Below are 17,127 nucleotides of genomic sequence, written 5' to 3'. Positions count from 1 at the left end.
TTGTCCTCAATGCATGGCCAATCTTTGGTAGCCGATAGGAAGCTCATTGACATTCGTTTGGGGGATAGTTACCTTGATATGAACTAACCTTTGGGAATTCTTTACTTGTCTGTTAGCTTTGGTATGAGATAGTTTTATCAGATAACTAGGAAAATATAAAACTATTATCAGAAGGTTTTCATCTGACACAAAGATCAGATCTAGGTCTCTGGTATTAAAAATGGGACGTCCAGAGGAAGATTCATTCAGTCCTAAGGTAGGACTTCCTTCACTGACTATAGATGAAGTGTAGATAGCCAACACTGGTAAAATGCTTAGCTTTAAGACTCACAAAAGTGAATGAGACAAATCCCACCCATAGCAATATGGATCGTATGGTAACATGGGAACAGGCAAACAGCATACCTTTCACAAAGCCCAGCTGTAAAGCTGTGTAGCTGGGAACAAAATATGGAGAAATGGACTCTGCTGTAGAAAGCATTGACTGAAAAAAATCTGCGGGTCATGTTGGATAGTTAACAGAACATAAACTGCCAGTTTAAAGTGTTACCAAAAGGGCGAGCGTGACAGTGGGACGTGTAAGGAGGAAGTTACATCATTTTTGTTATTTGGAGCCAATACAACTAATACTGGAACAGTGTGGCTGTGGTTTCATGCTCATTAAAAGTATAGATGTATGCTATTGAATCATCTTACAGTATAAATCTGATCCGGATCAGTCAGGGATACACAATCACTTTTCTGTTGAATTAGCCAGAGTACACAAGGGAATGTATGCAGTCTTTATGCTTTCATTTGGCATTATGCCAGCTATGGGAGAACAGATGATTCCTGATATGGCATTAAGTCCTGGCAAAGCAGAGAGATGATACATGATCTGACATGAAACCTGCCTTCTCAGAGTTAACCAGCAAAACATTTTGAAAAAGTTTGAATGGAGAGGTTGAGGGGTATTTATACTAGTTCAGCACTTCAGCTTTTGTCTGGCATTTCTAATCTGCTTCTAGGACCTCTAAAGCAATTCACAGCAATGCTAAGCCACAGCTTGTGTCTGGTCCTAGTATGAACAAGATGTTGACAATTCAAAGAAAATTCAAAAGAGCTGCAAAAATCATTGCAAAATGAGCAAAGTTGCCTAGGGAGAGACCTAACTGTTACCTCGAAGAAGCCTATGACTAAGAACTAAGAACTATGACTAAGACTAAGAACTGCCTTGGAATAAATAAAAGGATACTATAGGGGTCATTATATCACATAAAGCTTTAATAATACAGTATATGGAGGTTTCAGGTACATCAATTCAAAGTAGGGATAAGGTGCAAAATTGCAACAGTGTCAGCATCACCAAGGACTGTGGACAGTTAGTCCCCCATCACCAGCAATTTTCAAACCAAGGCCAACTCTTTTTCTTGAGATACTCATAGTAAAAGGAAATCAGGAAATTCTGTGGCCCCCGATATTGTTCCCTTTGGTCATAGATTAAACGACTATGCGGACTTAAAGCAGGTCCCAAAAAAGCAGCAATTAGCAGCAGTACAGTACCACAAATCCAGTAGGCAGCACTTTACCTCTAAGATTTTGTAGTCATTCTGCAAAACTGAATAAGCATTGGTATCCATTGTTTTAGAAATAAGAAACAAAAGACAGAGAAGTGAGCATGAAAGGTCAGACAGTGACACTGGTCCTTAGACTAGGAAACACCTGATACCTTGCACAAGCCCACTGCATCGAGTCCTGGGGTCCCCAGTGCAAGAAAGACACAGACCTATTAGAGTGGGTCCAGAGAAGGGCCACAAAATGGTCAGAGGGCTGGAACACCTCTCCTATGAAGAAAGGCTGAGAGAGTTGGGGTTTTTCAGCCTGAAGAAGGGAATATACCAAGGAGACCTTACTGCAGTCTCCCAATATATAAAGGGGGCTTATAAGAAAGACAGAGAGAGACTTTTTACCAAGGGCTGTCGTGACAGGACAAGGGGCAACTGAAAGAGGGTAGATTTAGACAAGATATAAGGAAGAAATTTTATACAATGAAGATGGTGAGACACTGGAACAAGTTGCCAAGAGACATTGTGGATGTCCCCTCCCTGGAAATGTTCAAGGCCAGGTTGGATGGGGCTTTGAGCAGCCTAATCTAGTGGAAGATGTCCCTGGCCATGGCAGGGGGGTTGGGCTAGGTGATCTTTAAAGGTGCCCTCCAACCCAAACCATTCTATGATTCTATGAAGTCAGTGAGTGCAGGTGTCACAACTGGACCAAAATCACTTTGACTGTAAAGTCTAATGATGAAATGATAGGGCAGGACAGGAGTTGTTTCTCCTAATTCTTAGTCTAGCGCTCCAGCTGCTGTACTGAATTATCTTCTTGGGCTTTTTAATATGACATTTTTCATTTTCTTGGAAACTTTTTGTTCTAATTTCCTTCCACAATTATTTTCACTGTTCATGAGTGAGGGACCATCTTAAGAATCAAACATCAGGAAGACAATACATTTGGTGTCTCCCCTCTGGAGATTTGGTTCAACATTTCCTTCTTTAACATGTATCTGCCCATCTCCTTTTTCGTCTCTCTGTGGCCCCTGAAGATGGAAGCAGGTAGCCTGAGGATTGTATTACCACTGTCTCACTCTGGGATTTTCGGAACATGAACAGCATTCAACCTCCAAGCTCTGCTTTATCCCAGTCCTTTCAGCATCTCATTTCTTTAAATGTGCATGACTATTTCCTGACAGAAGCACTTCCATAATCAGGATACTTGCTGCCCTGGGATGGACCGATCTCAAGAGCTCTCTGCTTCTTGAGGTACCAAGTATCTCATGGGCTTTGGTCCCATGGAGGTAGGGATGTCTACTGTCAGTGATCAGCATTGTCCCCAAATCACCCATATGCAGAGTGGATGGGCATGGCAAACAGGCAGAATAAATTGGTAGTACTCTTCTCACCCAGCAGATCCTCACAGATTATTTTTTTAAGACCGCTTGTTTAAAATGCCTCAAATGCACATGAAAATAATTACATTTAAACCACTGTCATAAATAACAGCTATGTGTCAGCCACTGGCAGTGCTGAGACTTACATGTAAAACTGAAATAAAAATAGTAACTTAAAATAGGATGGCTAAGAGATATATTCATAGCTATATGCATAGTATTTACCCAGGCCATTGCTCTTGCCATTGCTGTAAACTGTGTGGCTGAAGTCCAGTGCCTTTACCTGAATAAACACTTCTTGTTTCCTATTCAGTGGACATTTACTCTGCCCAGGAAGAGCTTGATGAGGCCATGCTTGATTCTCTTTCAGAACCACAGCTGGAAACCAGTTGTGCCAGTCAGGTATTTGAAGCTGTGGGACTGCAATCCAATAGCCTGAATCCCAGGCATTTAGAAGGAAGCGTTCCAAGAGAATGGAAATTATTTTTCTTAAATTATTATTTCCGTGAAAAGGCTATGGGGGTAGGGTTCCTCTTTCTGAAGAGTAGCAGTGGCTGTATAAATATATTTCAGCTATACATTCTTCTTGCCAAATCCTGTTGCTTTGATAGTTTGGGGAGTCTATTGTGAAAAAGGGATTTGAAGAAGAATAAATGTGTCAGCTGTATAACTTGCAGCAGTAGTTTCTGTTGATATTAGTATATCTCATTCCATCAGCCCCTTGTCCATGAGCCAGCAAGAATGTTTTCTTTTATGTTTTCCTTCCTTCCTTTCCACACACATATACATATATATACATAAATATACATATATATGTTAGCATTTTTTTATTTGTTTAGTGGCCTCTTGCTCTTATTTTTATTTTTTTTTAATGTGTGCGTCTTCCATGTTGTTTCCTCAGGTACACTGTGTCTTTTTGAACATTGAGCTCTCCCCAGTTCGTCTGTTCACTATATACTTTCCCTTATAGTTTGCCTTTCCCTGTATAGTTTTCCTTTCCCTGTATAGTTTGCCTTCTAACTTATGTTATATGGCCCAATGAGAACTGCTGCTGATTGATAGTATTGATTTATTTTATTCTTGTAATGTAATCGAGGAAGAACCATAGATAACTATGTCAAATATATAAAGATAAATATTAGCATAAAAAGGTGCTCAAATGGTTTGGTGCATTTTCACATGCATGATCGGATATCCTGAAGCACATCAGAAGAACTGATACTTGCAAATACTTGCAAATAAATCCTCAGCAATGTGTATTTTTAAAATAATTGACAGAGGATCAGAAGCAGAGGTGGGACTTGGGTGTAAGAACAAAAATGGGACAGAGAAAACAGGCTGTGATGAGTCAGAGGGAGACAAGTTATTGAGGGACATATTTTCCTCATGTTACCCCCACACATAAGTTGCTTTGGGCACCTCCTTGGCTGAGATTTGGAAAAATGTGGTGGGAAGAAACTAACCTAGAATCCTATCAAATATGACAGAGCCAGGTAACCCACAGGTTGTATGCATGTAAAATATACAGCAATATATGTCTAGTACAACGAAATCTTTTGGGTTAAACTGTATTATTGCATATAGATATGCAAAGCTGTTAGATAATGTACATTGGTAGAAGATCATGCTGTGTTTTAAGAGTCATTAAAGAATACTTGTTGAAGAGCCTTATGCTGTTGTGTTTTAGGTCAGCGACCCAGTGGCAGCTGAGTTCAGCTTGAACACCCAGATGTTCCTCCTCTCCAAAAAGGCACTGTGGCTATCCGATGGCTCAATGGGCTTTGGGCAAGAAAGTGATGTTGCTTTCTCAGAAGGTATAATTGTGCACAGATCATGCACATTTAATATGTGTTCCACATTATCAGGATCCTGTTTCAGTCAAAACAAGACAGGAGTAAGGGTTTGGGCTTGCTGCTTGTGTTCTTTTGCATTTGCCTTTCCTACCTGGCAGTTTACATCAGAGATGTTGGCCAATCTGCACTGAAACTGTTATGTCTGAGGGTTACAGTACTGGTGCCATTTCTTATAAGCTGAGCACTTTATAAATATTGGCTGATATTAAGAACATTCCCAGCTGATAAGTGAATATTACGCAGTCTTTTTGTTGTGGGCAAGTGTCCTGGGTCTGACTGGGATGGAGTTAACTTTCTTAATAGCAGCCACTATGGTACTGTGCTTTGCATCTGTGGCTAAGACAGTGCTGATAACATGCCAGTGTTCTGGCTACTACTGAATAGTGCTTGCACAGCATCAAGGCTTTCTCCCTTCCCCCTGGCCTCCACTGAGTAGGCTGGGAGTGGGAAGATTGATTCAACTGATATATCTGTCAGTGGACCTAAGCAGTCACTTCATTCCTCTGCTTTCCTCCTGTGCCTCTTTTGCCTATTTATTGGAGTGCCAGCACCTTGAATACATGACTGTCTTTTGTGATATATTTGCACAGTCTCTTGAACAGTGGGTACCCAGTCTCTCTCTCTCAAAGTCTACAGTTGCTCTAAATTGTTGAAAAAGCAACACAACATTTCTCGGCTCCTTCTCCAGATTCTCAACCTTCCTAACCACTTTCTGTCATATGTATCTGACCACTGCACACAGTATACTTTTCTTGCCTGCGTAGCAATGGCCCAGGTTATTTGTACAGGCCTGGCAAGCATGGCTTACCTTAAACATTATCAGACAGCTGAAATGCAATTACACAGTAGGGAGCCAAGTCTCAGAAAATGTCTCTGTGACTTTTCGTAATGTTCATTTCATTGGTACAGTATGCCAGTCTGATCAAGTATAAGTAAACTTTTATGCAGCCTGAACAGGATTCTACTGATGCGAAAAAGAACATCTCTTCAACAAAGTGCATTGTCAGGAGCCCAAAACCTACACCCTGGTCTGGTGCAGAGTACATAATGTTTCTTTAAGTCACTTTTTGAATGAAGAGCCCAGTATAGCCCAGAATTAAAGCACCCCCTGAACTGGTTCAGGTTATAACCACAGCAAATGGCCTCCTACTGCTATTATGTGTCCCAGAGTTCATGGAAGAGTGTGCACTCTGATCAGGGTCTTTGACAACCCCCTACAGAGGAAGCTGGGTAGCAAGGTATCGTTGGATATAGTCACACTGCACTACACTAAGCTTCTTGACTAGGCTTATTAACTTAGCCTCAGTACTGTGCCAAATGTTCCAGTGTAATAGGATGTGAACTGTGTGCGCTGTTTACAGGTGATATCATATACGGTCGGGTGATGGTGGATCCAGTGCAGAATTTGGGTGATTCCTTCTACTGTAGCATCGAGAAGGTTTTCCTGTGTACAGGAGCTGATGGATATGTACCTAAATATAATCCATCCAACACTGAATATGGGTGCCTTGCTGATTCTCCATCCCTTCTGTACAGGTTTAAGATTGTGGTAAGTGTTCTAATTCTGGGAGGATGCACATATGTATTTTTTTTCTAACTTCTTTTTTATCCAAAATCAGCTGTTCTTTAAAATGTTCTCCATGGCACCGAATTTTTGAGTTGAGCTCGAGGCTAACGTGAACTGATGAACAGTATCTTACCTTTCTCCCCTCATTTAGAGTTTGACACAAGTTAGAATCCCAAGATTGGCTTTTTCTCTGCATTGTCTGTATCCATTGACCATAGAGGGAGTCTTAGGAGACATGCAAGTTAAGGATTGGAGTTTGTTGTCTTTATCCATCCAAAATTTAGTGTATAATGTAAAGTTAGTCATCCAGGTTGCCTCTGTAGTCAATAGGGAAAAAGAGAGACCTCTAAAGCTGGCTTAGAATATCTGAGATGATTTCCCTTCTGAAAATAATTATAGAGTAAGCCTAGATGACTACAGACCTGATGCCCAACTTTTAGAGAGTTAACTAAGATGATTATCTAATTTTCTAAACTAATTTATATGAATGTCTGTTAATAGAAATGAAAGGTAGCTTCTTTAAACTGGGAAATAGACTTCTAACTTTTATTTCAGACCACATTTATGTACCTTTTTTATTTTAGAAATGTAGCTATGGTTATTCTCTAGTGTTTTCCCCCTTGTATTTCAAGAAAAAAGTCTTCAGGCAAGAGATTAAATAGAAGTTAGTACAAGTCAAATGTAACCACAACTGCTTCTCATGTCTTTTCTGTTGATATTACACTGGATTGCATAAAATAGCATGTGTAAATTACACAATTTATACATTGCGTATAAATATTAGAACTGTTTTTCTTAGAAGAAATGAATCTGTGTTTTACAAACTTTTTTTTTCCCTTCATGTAGGACAAAGCTCAGCCGGAGACGCAAGCCACAAGCTTTGGAAATGTGCTTTTTAATGCAAAACTTGCAATAGATGATCCTGAAGCAATTCCGTTAGTTAAACAGCCAGGCTCTGATGGATTTAAAGTAGACTCAACTCCTCTATTTCAGGTATGATTTCTGTAGCTTATTAGCAAGAGTACTGAACCAAGAAAGAAACACTTGCACAAGAAGTGTTGTTAACAGTAAGTCATATTGAAGCCAATAGAAAGATTTATTCTGATTCCAGTGACAGTCAAACAGGATTATAAATGTTCAAAAATTTCTAGATATAAAATTTGGGGCACTTACTAAAAGACATCTGTGGGGATACTATGCTTTTCTTTTGCTTAATTACACAATCTAACCAGAAATGATACAAATTATTCTAAGAACTTGATAAGTTTCTTGTTACAAAGCATTGTTTTATTGCTTCCCATCTCACTTGTCAAAGACAAAAAATAAAAGAATCGTAAGCATTTATAGTGAACTTCATCAAAATCTAGTTGATACTCAGCATTTCCTGTGCAATTCTTTCCTTGCAACCTTGCACATTATGAAGTATCTAAGCACTGGAAAGTCTAGAAATTGACAACTACTTCTTAATGAAATATACGAAGAATCCGTTTCCAATAATGCAGTGATTTTTGATCCTCATTCTGTCAAAAGAATGAGAGTATGAAGAAACAACAGTATATCCTGAGAAAGACTTGGACAAACAAGAGTAAAATAGAAAATCCATTATTTCTCACGATAACAGAACTTGGCTGCAACCACTGAAATTATCAGCCAGTAGCTTTAAGACAGTATTCAGACAACCCTACTGGACCTTATGGAGGCCAAATTTATTATGTATCCAGAAAAGACAAGACCAATTCAAGCATCATCTCACGCAGACTGCAGGGAATCACGCAATCATAGAATGGATGAGGTTGTCAGGGACCTCTGGAGATTGTCTGTTCCAACAAACTGCTTAAAGCAGGGTCACCTAGAGCAGGTTGCTCAGAACCATGTCCAGTTGGATTTTTAATATCTCCAAGGATGGAGACTCCACAGCCTCCCTGTTCCAATGTTCAACCATCTTCACAGTAAAAAATTGTTTTCTTATGTTAAGATGGAAATAGAGCGACTGCCAAGGCCTAGTCAGCTGGCAGGTTGGGCCTGGAAGGTCCTCTTCTGTGGTCTGTCTACAGCTGAGGTTCTTTGTATGGCCATTGGTACTAATAGTACCAAAAAAATGCCATGGCTATGGTTCTTCATCTGCACCTGACAGCCATAGAGTCTGGCTGTGGAGAGGAATGGAGACTACCTGCTCTTAAAATTTTGGCAGAAAACATGACTCCTCTGGTGCACATTGGCACATAGTGGGGGGGTTATCGGTGCATGATTTTGAAAGTATTTGTCCAGGCAATTGAATCAGAACAGTGATTGATTTCCTCTGTGTATAGTGCTGTCCAGATGGTGTATCTGTGTGTTTAAATACAAAAAAATTGTTCTTTCTAGGTGTCTTTGGGTAGGGAGTGGTATGTCCATACAATCTACACTGTACGTTCAAAAGAGAATGCTAACCGCGGAATCGGGAAAAGAAGCGTGGAGCACCAGTATCACTCACTCTTTAGTGGTGGGAGCCCAGGAGCATCCACACAGAGACGTCAGAAGAGGGGCGCTGAGCAGGACCCAGAACTTGCAAAAGACATTGGAGTAGAAAACAACCGAGGAACAAACATACAGCACATAGCACTAGATCGCACCAGCAAGAAACAGGCTCCTGAAAGGGAGGTTGCGGTCAATGGTGTTCTCCCCAGGGAACTGAATAACCAAAGTGCAGGGGTCAGCATAGTTACAATCATTGGTGGAGCTGCTGCCATTTTCCTTGCCATCTGCTTAATTGCAATCATCATTTTGCTGCTAAAATGGAAACAAAATTCTGAGAAGAAGGAAGCCACAAAGGAGTCGGGCAGCAATGAACCAATGATGCTACCATATAATTACACCAGCGACAGTTCGGAGGTTTGATTCCAAGACCGCAGGATTCAAGCCAGAGTCTCCAGAGTGCCTCAAAAAAAACTTGAACTGCACTTTGTTAGCAGCAGATCATGGTGACTCATGAGGAATAAAGAGTTCATATGCTTCTAGGTGTACTTGAAATTTTTTATCCTGAACTCTTGCTGACATTATCAACAATAGAATAATCCATACCAAATCTCCCACTTTGCACGAAAGGTAATCCTGACGTCCCTATATCATGCACTAATCTTAAGCAGCAATTCAAGGAATTGCATTATAAGGGAGAGATTTTTGTTTTGTTTTTGTATTTTCTGACATTTCAAAAAAGTAGAAGAAACTGTCCAAAGGTGCTATATATCCTGTCGGCAATAAGAGAGGAAATCTGTTTCTTCGGAAACACAGAATACTTGAGAGGTGGAATCCTTACACTCTTCAGTGAAATTTTGTACTGTTTCTCACAAAGAACTCAATGTCTACAATTAGTCTGAAAGGTGATGAAATGCCTTAGGCATGAATCCTCCCTCCTATAAGCTTTTGACTTCACTTAAGCTATACCAGTGATTTATTTGTATTTTTTTTTTTTTACTTATGTGTAACTGAACTTTTTCAAAAGGCAGCTAGATTAAACAGCATACCATTATAAACAGTTGCATGTCAAGGATACAATACATACTCTTTTCTGCAAATTCTTATTCAGCTATTTAATCTGAGAATTTTTTTCCTTATTTATGTTTATACAAAGCCAAAGAATTTCAACAAATCCAGAAAGAATTTTGTTTTTCACAGAAACTGGACGCTTGTGACCCCTTAAGTTTATAACGGATCATGGAAGTGTTGTAAGGTAAATTATATTTGTTAGTGCATATCCACTGCTGGGAAATGCAAGCATTAGTATTTCAGTACCTAGAGAAGATGATAGAGTTAGATTCAAACTGCAGAGGACAAGGTTCTGCCTGAACTGAGCCTAGGAATCATGATACTGAATCCAGCATGTGATTGTCAGTTGCCATATTAAATGGCAACAAAATGAAGAAGAAATTGATTGAATAAAGTAGTATTTATTACTATAGAATCATAGCACATCTTGACAAACATGCTGGGTCATTGTTGGGCATTTTTTAACAAGTGACTACTTTTGCAAGAGTAATTCTAATTTTCTCTCAGTGTTCTTGATTTAGGTAACACAACAGCATGATGTTCCACAGAAGTTTGGATCAGCAGTGTCCCGTGTCAATTCTTAATCCAGACAGAACATGTTCTGTCCCAAAGGTACCCTGCCAAATGCTAGGCTATGAAAGCTATGTAACCAGGACAGATCGTCCTATTTGTCACACTAGCATTATATATGAAAAAGTCCTTCCAAGTTACTGGAGTTGAACTATATAAACTATATAAAATCTGAATCAGGCTGTTAAGACTGTTGCTAAAATACCTGTTCCCTTCCACCATCTTGTGGTCGTGGGTGCGGGCAGCCCCCAAGCCATCTTCAGCTGCAATATACTTGGCATTTTGTATTCTGGGACCATGCTGTAGAGATCTGAGTTATCTGAGCAGGATCCAACTTGAAAGCAGCCTGTCTGCAAGCACACAGTGCTGCCTCTGAACTAAAAAATCCATCCAAAAGGCTTCCTGGTCTGGCTGCGGTGCTCTATGAGCACTGCTAGACCTGACCTAGTCATTCTGCACAATCATCCTCTGAGCCATAAAGACTCAGAAACGTTGAGGTCTACTAGCCTAAGAATATCTGTGCTATGATTCATGGTACAGTGTGAATATGCCATGCTGATATCTCTTGCTCTGGATTTATATTGTTATGACTTCATTCATTTAATAAGATTTCCTCATTTTTTCACCAAATGAATCAGGTCAGAATCTGTCCTACCTTTTCTAGGTTTTCTGAAGACTGTGATTCAGACTGCTTAATTGAAGGATGTTTGCAGCAACCTAAGGGTCAAACTCCATTACTAAAATCATGCAGTCATGTTTTATTTTAATTAATCTGAGTTCTAGCCTGAAACAATTATCTGCAAGACGTGCCCAGTGCATTAGACCTTTTCCCTAGTCACCTGACATTAATTTACTCTTTTAATGAAGTTCCTGGTTTTGTGATCCATGTATTATGTGTGCAAGATTGATCAAAGACTTAACCCACAGATACTTTTTATATTTAGTTTAAGTTCACAACTAAGTTGCGAATGTAACCTAAGATCAAATTTGCCTTTGTGCCCATATGTGAAATCACTATGATAATGAGAAATGCAGAATTTGTCTCCTAGAACCTGCATGTTTGGATAATAGCAGTCAATGGTTCTTCAGTAAAATGGGACACATGTAAATAATAGAACATTTTAATATTTATATAATGCCTGTTTTGTATAAGCAGAGAAGATCTTTTTAAAAATATATATAAAATACAGAAATTAGGTGTTTATCAGTAGAGCTGTTTTTCTGCTTTTGAATTTTAACAGATTAAAATATCATTAAAGTTGCTCGCAGGCAAAATCTCTTTTTAATTATTATTTCTTTTTATAAAATCACATCAAAACCCATGTGTTCTGCAAGCCAAATATTTAGCCCACTAAACAACTTGATCACTGCTTTGAATAGCGTCTGATTACAACTCTGTGAAATGTTTAGGTTGATGGGGATTATCAGACTAATGTTTTTCTAACAATATATAAAATAATAGTGCAAACTGGTGATAACAAAGAAAAACGCAAAGCAAACACTGAAGAGTTGGACAAGCATGAGTAAGATTCATGAGTCAGATATCAAAGTCCTCTGCCTGGGGAAAAAAACCCCAATGTTTTCAGTAAGGCCTGCCGGATTTGTCCCATTCTTAAGAAATTGGATTTCTTACAATTCAGTGAACTATAAATACGTCTGTAACAGCATGCCTTTTTTATTCTGGTTTCGAGGTTTTACATTTCAGCAAGATGTTTTGGAGGCTTATTAACATTTTCCCTTCTACTTAACAAGTGGCCTTGTTTATACTAACCTGAATAAGTGCCTCATTCCCAGTTATGTGCACAAATATGTTAATATGTATCTATCCATTCAATAAACTGAGTATATTTTATATATATATTTAATCTATTTCCATATTATGTATTCAATCCTCTCCCTGGAGATGCTTATTCTGCTAGCAGTAATACCATTTGTTAAACCATTTATACAATAATTACTGTGTTTAAATTTGCTATCAAGCTGTCAAAAATCTTTCCATGCATATTTATTTGGAACAATTTTTTGCTTATGTCTATAGCTGTGATATTTGGCATTTGTATCAGGAAAAAAATAAAACTACTTCTGTTTTGGTCACTGATCTAAAATTTGTGTATGAATATCACACTGTTGGAGAGGGGTCAGTAATGCAGTGTTAAGAAAAACTAATTTGTCACATCGATGGAAGAACATGAACTCACTACTGTGTTTGCAATAAATCTCACTGCTTTGTTCCCGAACTGATTGTTTTCTGGTCATGAAGTGCTCAGCATAGGGGTTGTTTTTTAATCATTGTGGTTGCACTCCTGGCTCAGAGAGGGATTTTTATTTCAGTTCCAGAACATCAGAAATCTCTAGACATCTGCAAGTCCTTTGTAGGTTGGATTGCCATGTTCCTGTGTGCTGGCAGGGTTTGTTGTACTAGCCTCACTGACAGGTGAAGGTGGGTCTGCAGGGAGCAGACCTTTTGTTGCTGCAGTGCTGATGGTGCTGTCAGTTGTTTCTTGTGCCAGCTCGTTAGATTTTTTTCTCAGTGGCAAATGTATCAGGTTAGAAATATATGAGATGTAGACACTTAGGGTGAAACTGTTATATATCTCTGTCTCTATATATACATACTATGATGCAGAAAGAAAAAGCAGCTCTGAACCCTTCCCCTCTCACCCCACCCTTTGTAAACTGGCCAGCATTGGCCTCTGATTTCTGTGTGAACTTAAGCAAGCACCCACCTCCTTCACCATCAGAAAGGCTGGTTACAAAAGTGACACAGTGTACTTACCAACCGCTATAAGGAAGGATAAACTAGCAGGCAGTGATTCCTGCTTTGCTGTGTCTGTTCCCTTCTACTACCTAAACTAGTTCATGGGGATTATACTCTTAGCAGTCACTTAGACTGAGCTGAGCCATCCGGTGTCATATCTGTGAGCTCTGTGTTGTGATTTCTGCCAGAGCAAACGAGATTGGAAGTGTTTCTGTCCTGCTCCAATATAAATAGCTATATATGATGTAAATGAATAAAGAATCTGGTCACAGGACTATAGCGCTATCAATAAATCAAAGGGCATTAATTTCCCACTCCAAGATTGTCCACAGCAATCAAGTCATGTCCGTGTCCATTTTGGCACTTAGTGGAATTCTGATACTACTAAGGTGCCCAAGCATGTTCCAGCAGCTCCAGGATGACTTTCACAGCCTAAGCATGCTTACATTTCAGCATTTATAGGAGTCAGGCTTTTTTTAATGCATCCTCAAAGTCTTTTGAAAGAATGACTCAGCTCCTACCCCTAACCTACCACTGAATGCTTAGCTTTGAAAGCTGTTCAGTAAATTACTCTCAAGTGATCGGCTGTTTGAGTTTTGGTTTTCTTATTATTCGTCTCAAGAGAGAATCCATTCAGAATTTACCTTGCACTACTGTTGCTTTGGTAAGTAACCATTGACTTGAGTAAAAATGAAGGGAAAAGCTGGAAGATTCTTAAATGATGCATCTTGTTTCATTTCATGGCCAATGCTCCAGCATACGCTGGATTCCTTCTATCTCCTGTTTTCTGCATTTTCATGATACAGGTTTTTCTGAGTGTAAGTTTACATGTGAAGCATGAATCTGTAGCTGCACAAGTTAAAGTGCTCCAGTTGAACCAGTGCAACTGGAAGATCAGGTGTAACAATTGTCATCTCTAGCATCTTTTTGACCATTTTTGTAGCAAAAGCTCTCATTTGGTTACCATGGAAGACAAGAGGACACATTCTGGATAAGTGCATGATGTATGTACCCACCTCTTTACTAATATATTTATTTTTGCTTCTCTCCCTCTCGCATTCCCTTCAAAAAAAGCATCTAATGGAACTAAATGAGACAGCAAATGAGAAAAAGAATGATAAAAGGTAAGGAATGTCTTCCCCATAAGGAGAGATTAAATAGGTAAGACTCTCTTCTACTCTTCAGCCTCAGAAAGAAATACCCAAGGGAGAGTATTATAGAGGTGCATTAAACCCTGAATGTTACAGAGACAGTGGATAGGGAACAATGATTCACTCTTCCTTGTAATACTTTAGAGAGGTTCCACACAACAAAATTTGCTGGCTACAAGGATGAAATAAAGTAGGCAATACCTAATCATCCAACCTAAAATTAAAATTGCAAGACTCATTACTGAAGGATGATGTGTATGCCAAACCAAAAAAAAGAAATCGAATTTGTGGAAGAAATGTCCGTTACAATCAGCTATTTGTTTCAACAGCTAGTTCGGAAAGCCCCATCTAGAAAAAGCTGGGAGGATTCAGGAGAAGGATCGAGCTGTTCATCTTCTCTTTCCTTTCTCTTCCCTACATGTCCACTGCTGGGCACTGTCAGAGGCAGATCATCCAACCCAGAAGAGCCACTCTCGTGCCCTAACAGTTGTACAAAGAGCCGCCAGTCCCAGGCTTGGAATTGATAATATAAAGTACAAAAACCATAGTGTGGGATTTTTTTTCTTGGGGTAAGAGGGAATGAAAGTTTCCATTTGTCAGCACCCTAGGTCTCTAACAGCTGGCTTACCTGCACCTCACATCTGCCTAGACCTCCTGCTGAGGACTGCTTGAAATGGTAGCATGAGCCAATGGCCTTTTCCTGGCACATATCCTGTGAAGGCATATGATCTGGACAGAACTAGGTAAAGCATCTGGAGAGAGGAAAGTGGGGGCAGAGGTAAAAGATACTGTTGATGATTTTATTTACCATATAAACATGCTCCGTTTATTCTCTGCTGTTTGTAACAAAAGGTTAAAAGAATATTTCTTGGGCTATCAGGTGTCTCTTTCACTGACGTATTTTTTTCTTGTTTCTAATGGCACCAAAATGATCCTGGCAAGAAAGAAACATAAATACCAAATTCTTTAAAAGTAGTAGCTCATGTGGCTGGCTTCTCTTCCATTTCTTGGCAAGAGATTTGGTTTTCAATACAACAAGCTACACCGTGCCCCACAGGGACTGGTCCCCAGTATTGTCAAGTCTATGAAACAGGGGCTGGAGTAGGATCTGGCTAATCGTTCAGAACAACGAAGGCCTCTGTCTTCGGGGACAAAATGATGTCGGTATGTCAGGAGGCTGGCTTAATAGGAGGTGTCCTCCTATGCCCACATTTCATAGCAGCATCACACAACAGTGCCACAGACCACCTCATCAACAGCATGCCTTACACAGTCTCCTGGAGACAGGATTCCTGGCCTCCCATTGTCAGGATCTTGAAATGCTCTCTCCCAGTAGGAGGAAGGGAAAGATTTGTATCCACCTTCAAAAAGCATCAGCCGGAGAGAGATTTGTAATGGCTTTATGGGCATCAGCAGCCGCCCATGCATCACACATACAGCAACGTTCATGTGCCCAGAACTTAGCAGAGGTGCCACATGATGTCCTCAACATCCCATGCAACCCTAATGCATCAGAGTGTGCAGCACAGCACAGGCACTCCAAGGGCTCCTCTGTACCCTGGGAGACTTCTTCCATCTCAGGTTGTAATGTCAACGCTGCACAGGAGATGTGTTCATTTATGTCACATCTTCCAAGACTTCAGAGGCAAAAGTCTCAGCAGACCATGTTCACTTCACCTAAACTCCACTCAGATCCTAACTCAGGTGAACTTTAGTAACAAGGTCCAAGAAAAACCCATTTATGGACTGTATCATGATGGGCACAGACACCTAAAAGTTGCTGAACAGAAATGCAAAAGAGGAGTGCAATTCTCACTGCTGATTCAGGGTCTACATGCTGTGTTCAGTTATGGGAAAAGCTTGGTTTGTCAGCAGTGATTCTCAACACAGCAGGCTGTGCCCTGGGACCTAAACCCGCTTGCGGGACGTGCCCAGAGTGGTGTGTGGCTGGAACTGTTTCGTTGCTGACTTAAATGTTTTTAACCAGACTGGCATCTCAAAAAAGATGAGTTTCAGAGGCAGAACCCACTTCTTGCTTTTATGTAGCCAGGCTAAATGTGAGTAATTCAATAACTGCTTTCTCTTGCTGACAGGTTTTTTCTGAACTAGTTGTATAGTTAGACAGCTTGTCCAGGAAATTCAGATTCTGTTATCAGACATTAGCCTGAAAAGCTTTGTGTGCACACCTCCTGCAACAGTTGCTGTGCCCATTACTATTTCCTCAGCTGTGGTGGTTTTCCTACCCTGCAACACTGCGCTGACCAGGACCACCAATGCCAGCTTCAGCTTGGTGCGCTGCAGCTCAGAATTTCCTTTCCAATTTGGCTCGCAAAATGAAGGTGCTGGGGAGATATTTCTCCCCTAGGAAATTTCAGTTTCCTCAGGAACTGTGCATTTGACATCCATAACATCATTATGAATGGTAAGCGTGATGCCAACAATTAAAAAAATTCTTGCAGCATTTAGGCATTACCTGTAGTTCCCATCTGGAACTGTCAGCGGTCTCCTGGACAGCGGTCTCCTGGTCTCTCTCTCCTCTCTCTCCCATCGGGAACTGTCATCCGGGTCTCCTCATGAAGTGGCTGAGAAGTTTTCTTCTCCAACAAAATGATTGGTTTCAAAACATGACTGCAACAAGTGCATGTGTGTGCACACAAACGCGCACACACAGAGAATATGTTTTTATTATTATATACATTTTATATAGATGTTATTACGTAATATATATTTTAAACTTTACATATAGTTATGTATAATATGTTTGTGTATTTTATATA

At 39.9% G+C, this 17,127-nt stretch overlaps 1 protein-coding gene across 1 annotated transcript in view; it reads left to right on the top strand.

Moving 5' to 3' along the window:
* The window catches only part of FREM2 (FRAS1 related extracellular matrix 2), a 145,489-nt gene extending 132,811 nt beyond the window's left edge, over positions 1-12,678 (top strand). The window contains exons 21-24 of the mRNA XM_087758177.1: positions 4,614-4,740; positions 6,141-6,328; positions 7,193-7,339; positions 8,711-12,678. Of these exons, the coding sequence (XP_087614303.1) occupies positions 4,614-4,740; positions 6,141-6,328; positions 7,193-7,339; positions 8,711-9,223 (975 nt within the window). The 3' untranslated portion in view covers positions 9,224-12,678. The remainder of the gene's footprint in view (positions 1-4,613; positions 4,741-6,140; positions 6,329-7,192; positions 7,340-8,710) is intronic.
* Positions 12,679-17,127: the final 4,449 nt, after the last annotated feature.

This window comes from Nipponia nippon, unplaced genomic scaffold, assembly GCF_047370975.1.
Source record: "Nipponia nippon isolate SJK-2023a ecotype South Korea unplaced genomic scaffold, ASM4737097v1 scaffold_2, whole genome shotgun sequence".
NCBI lineage: Eukaryota > Metazoa > Chordata > Aves > Pelecaniformes > Threskiornithidae > Nipponia > Nipponia nippon.
The sequence above is the reverse complement of the archived record's forward strand: the minus strand, read 5'-3'. Positions and strand labels throughout refer to the sequence as shown.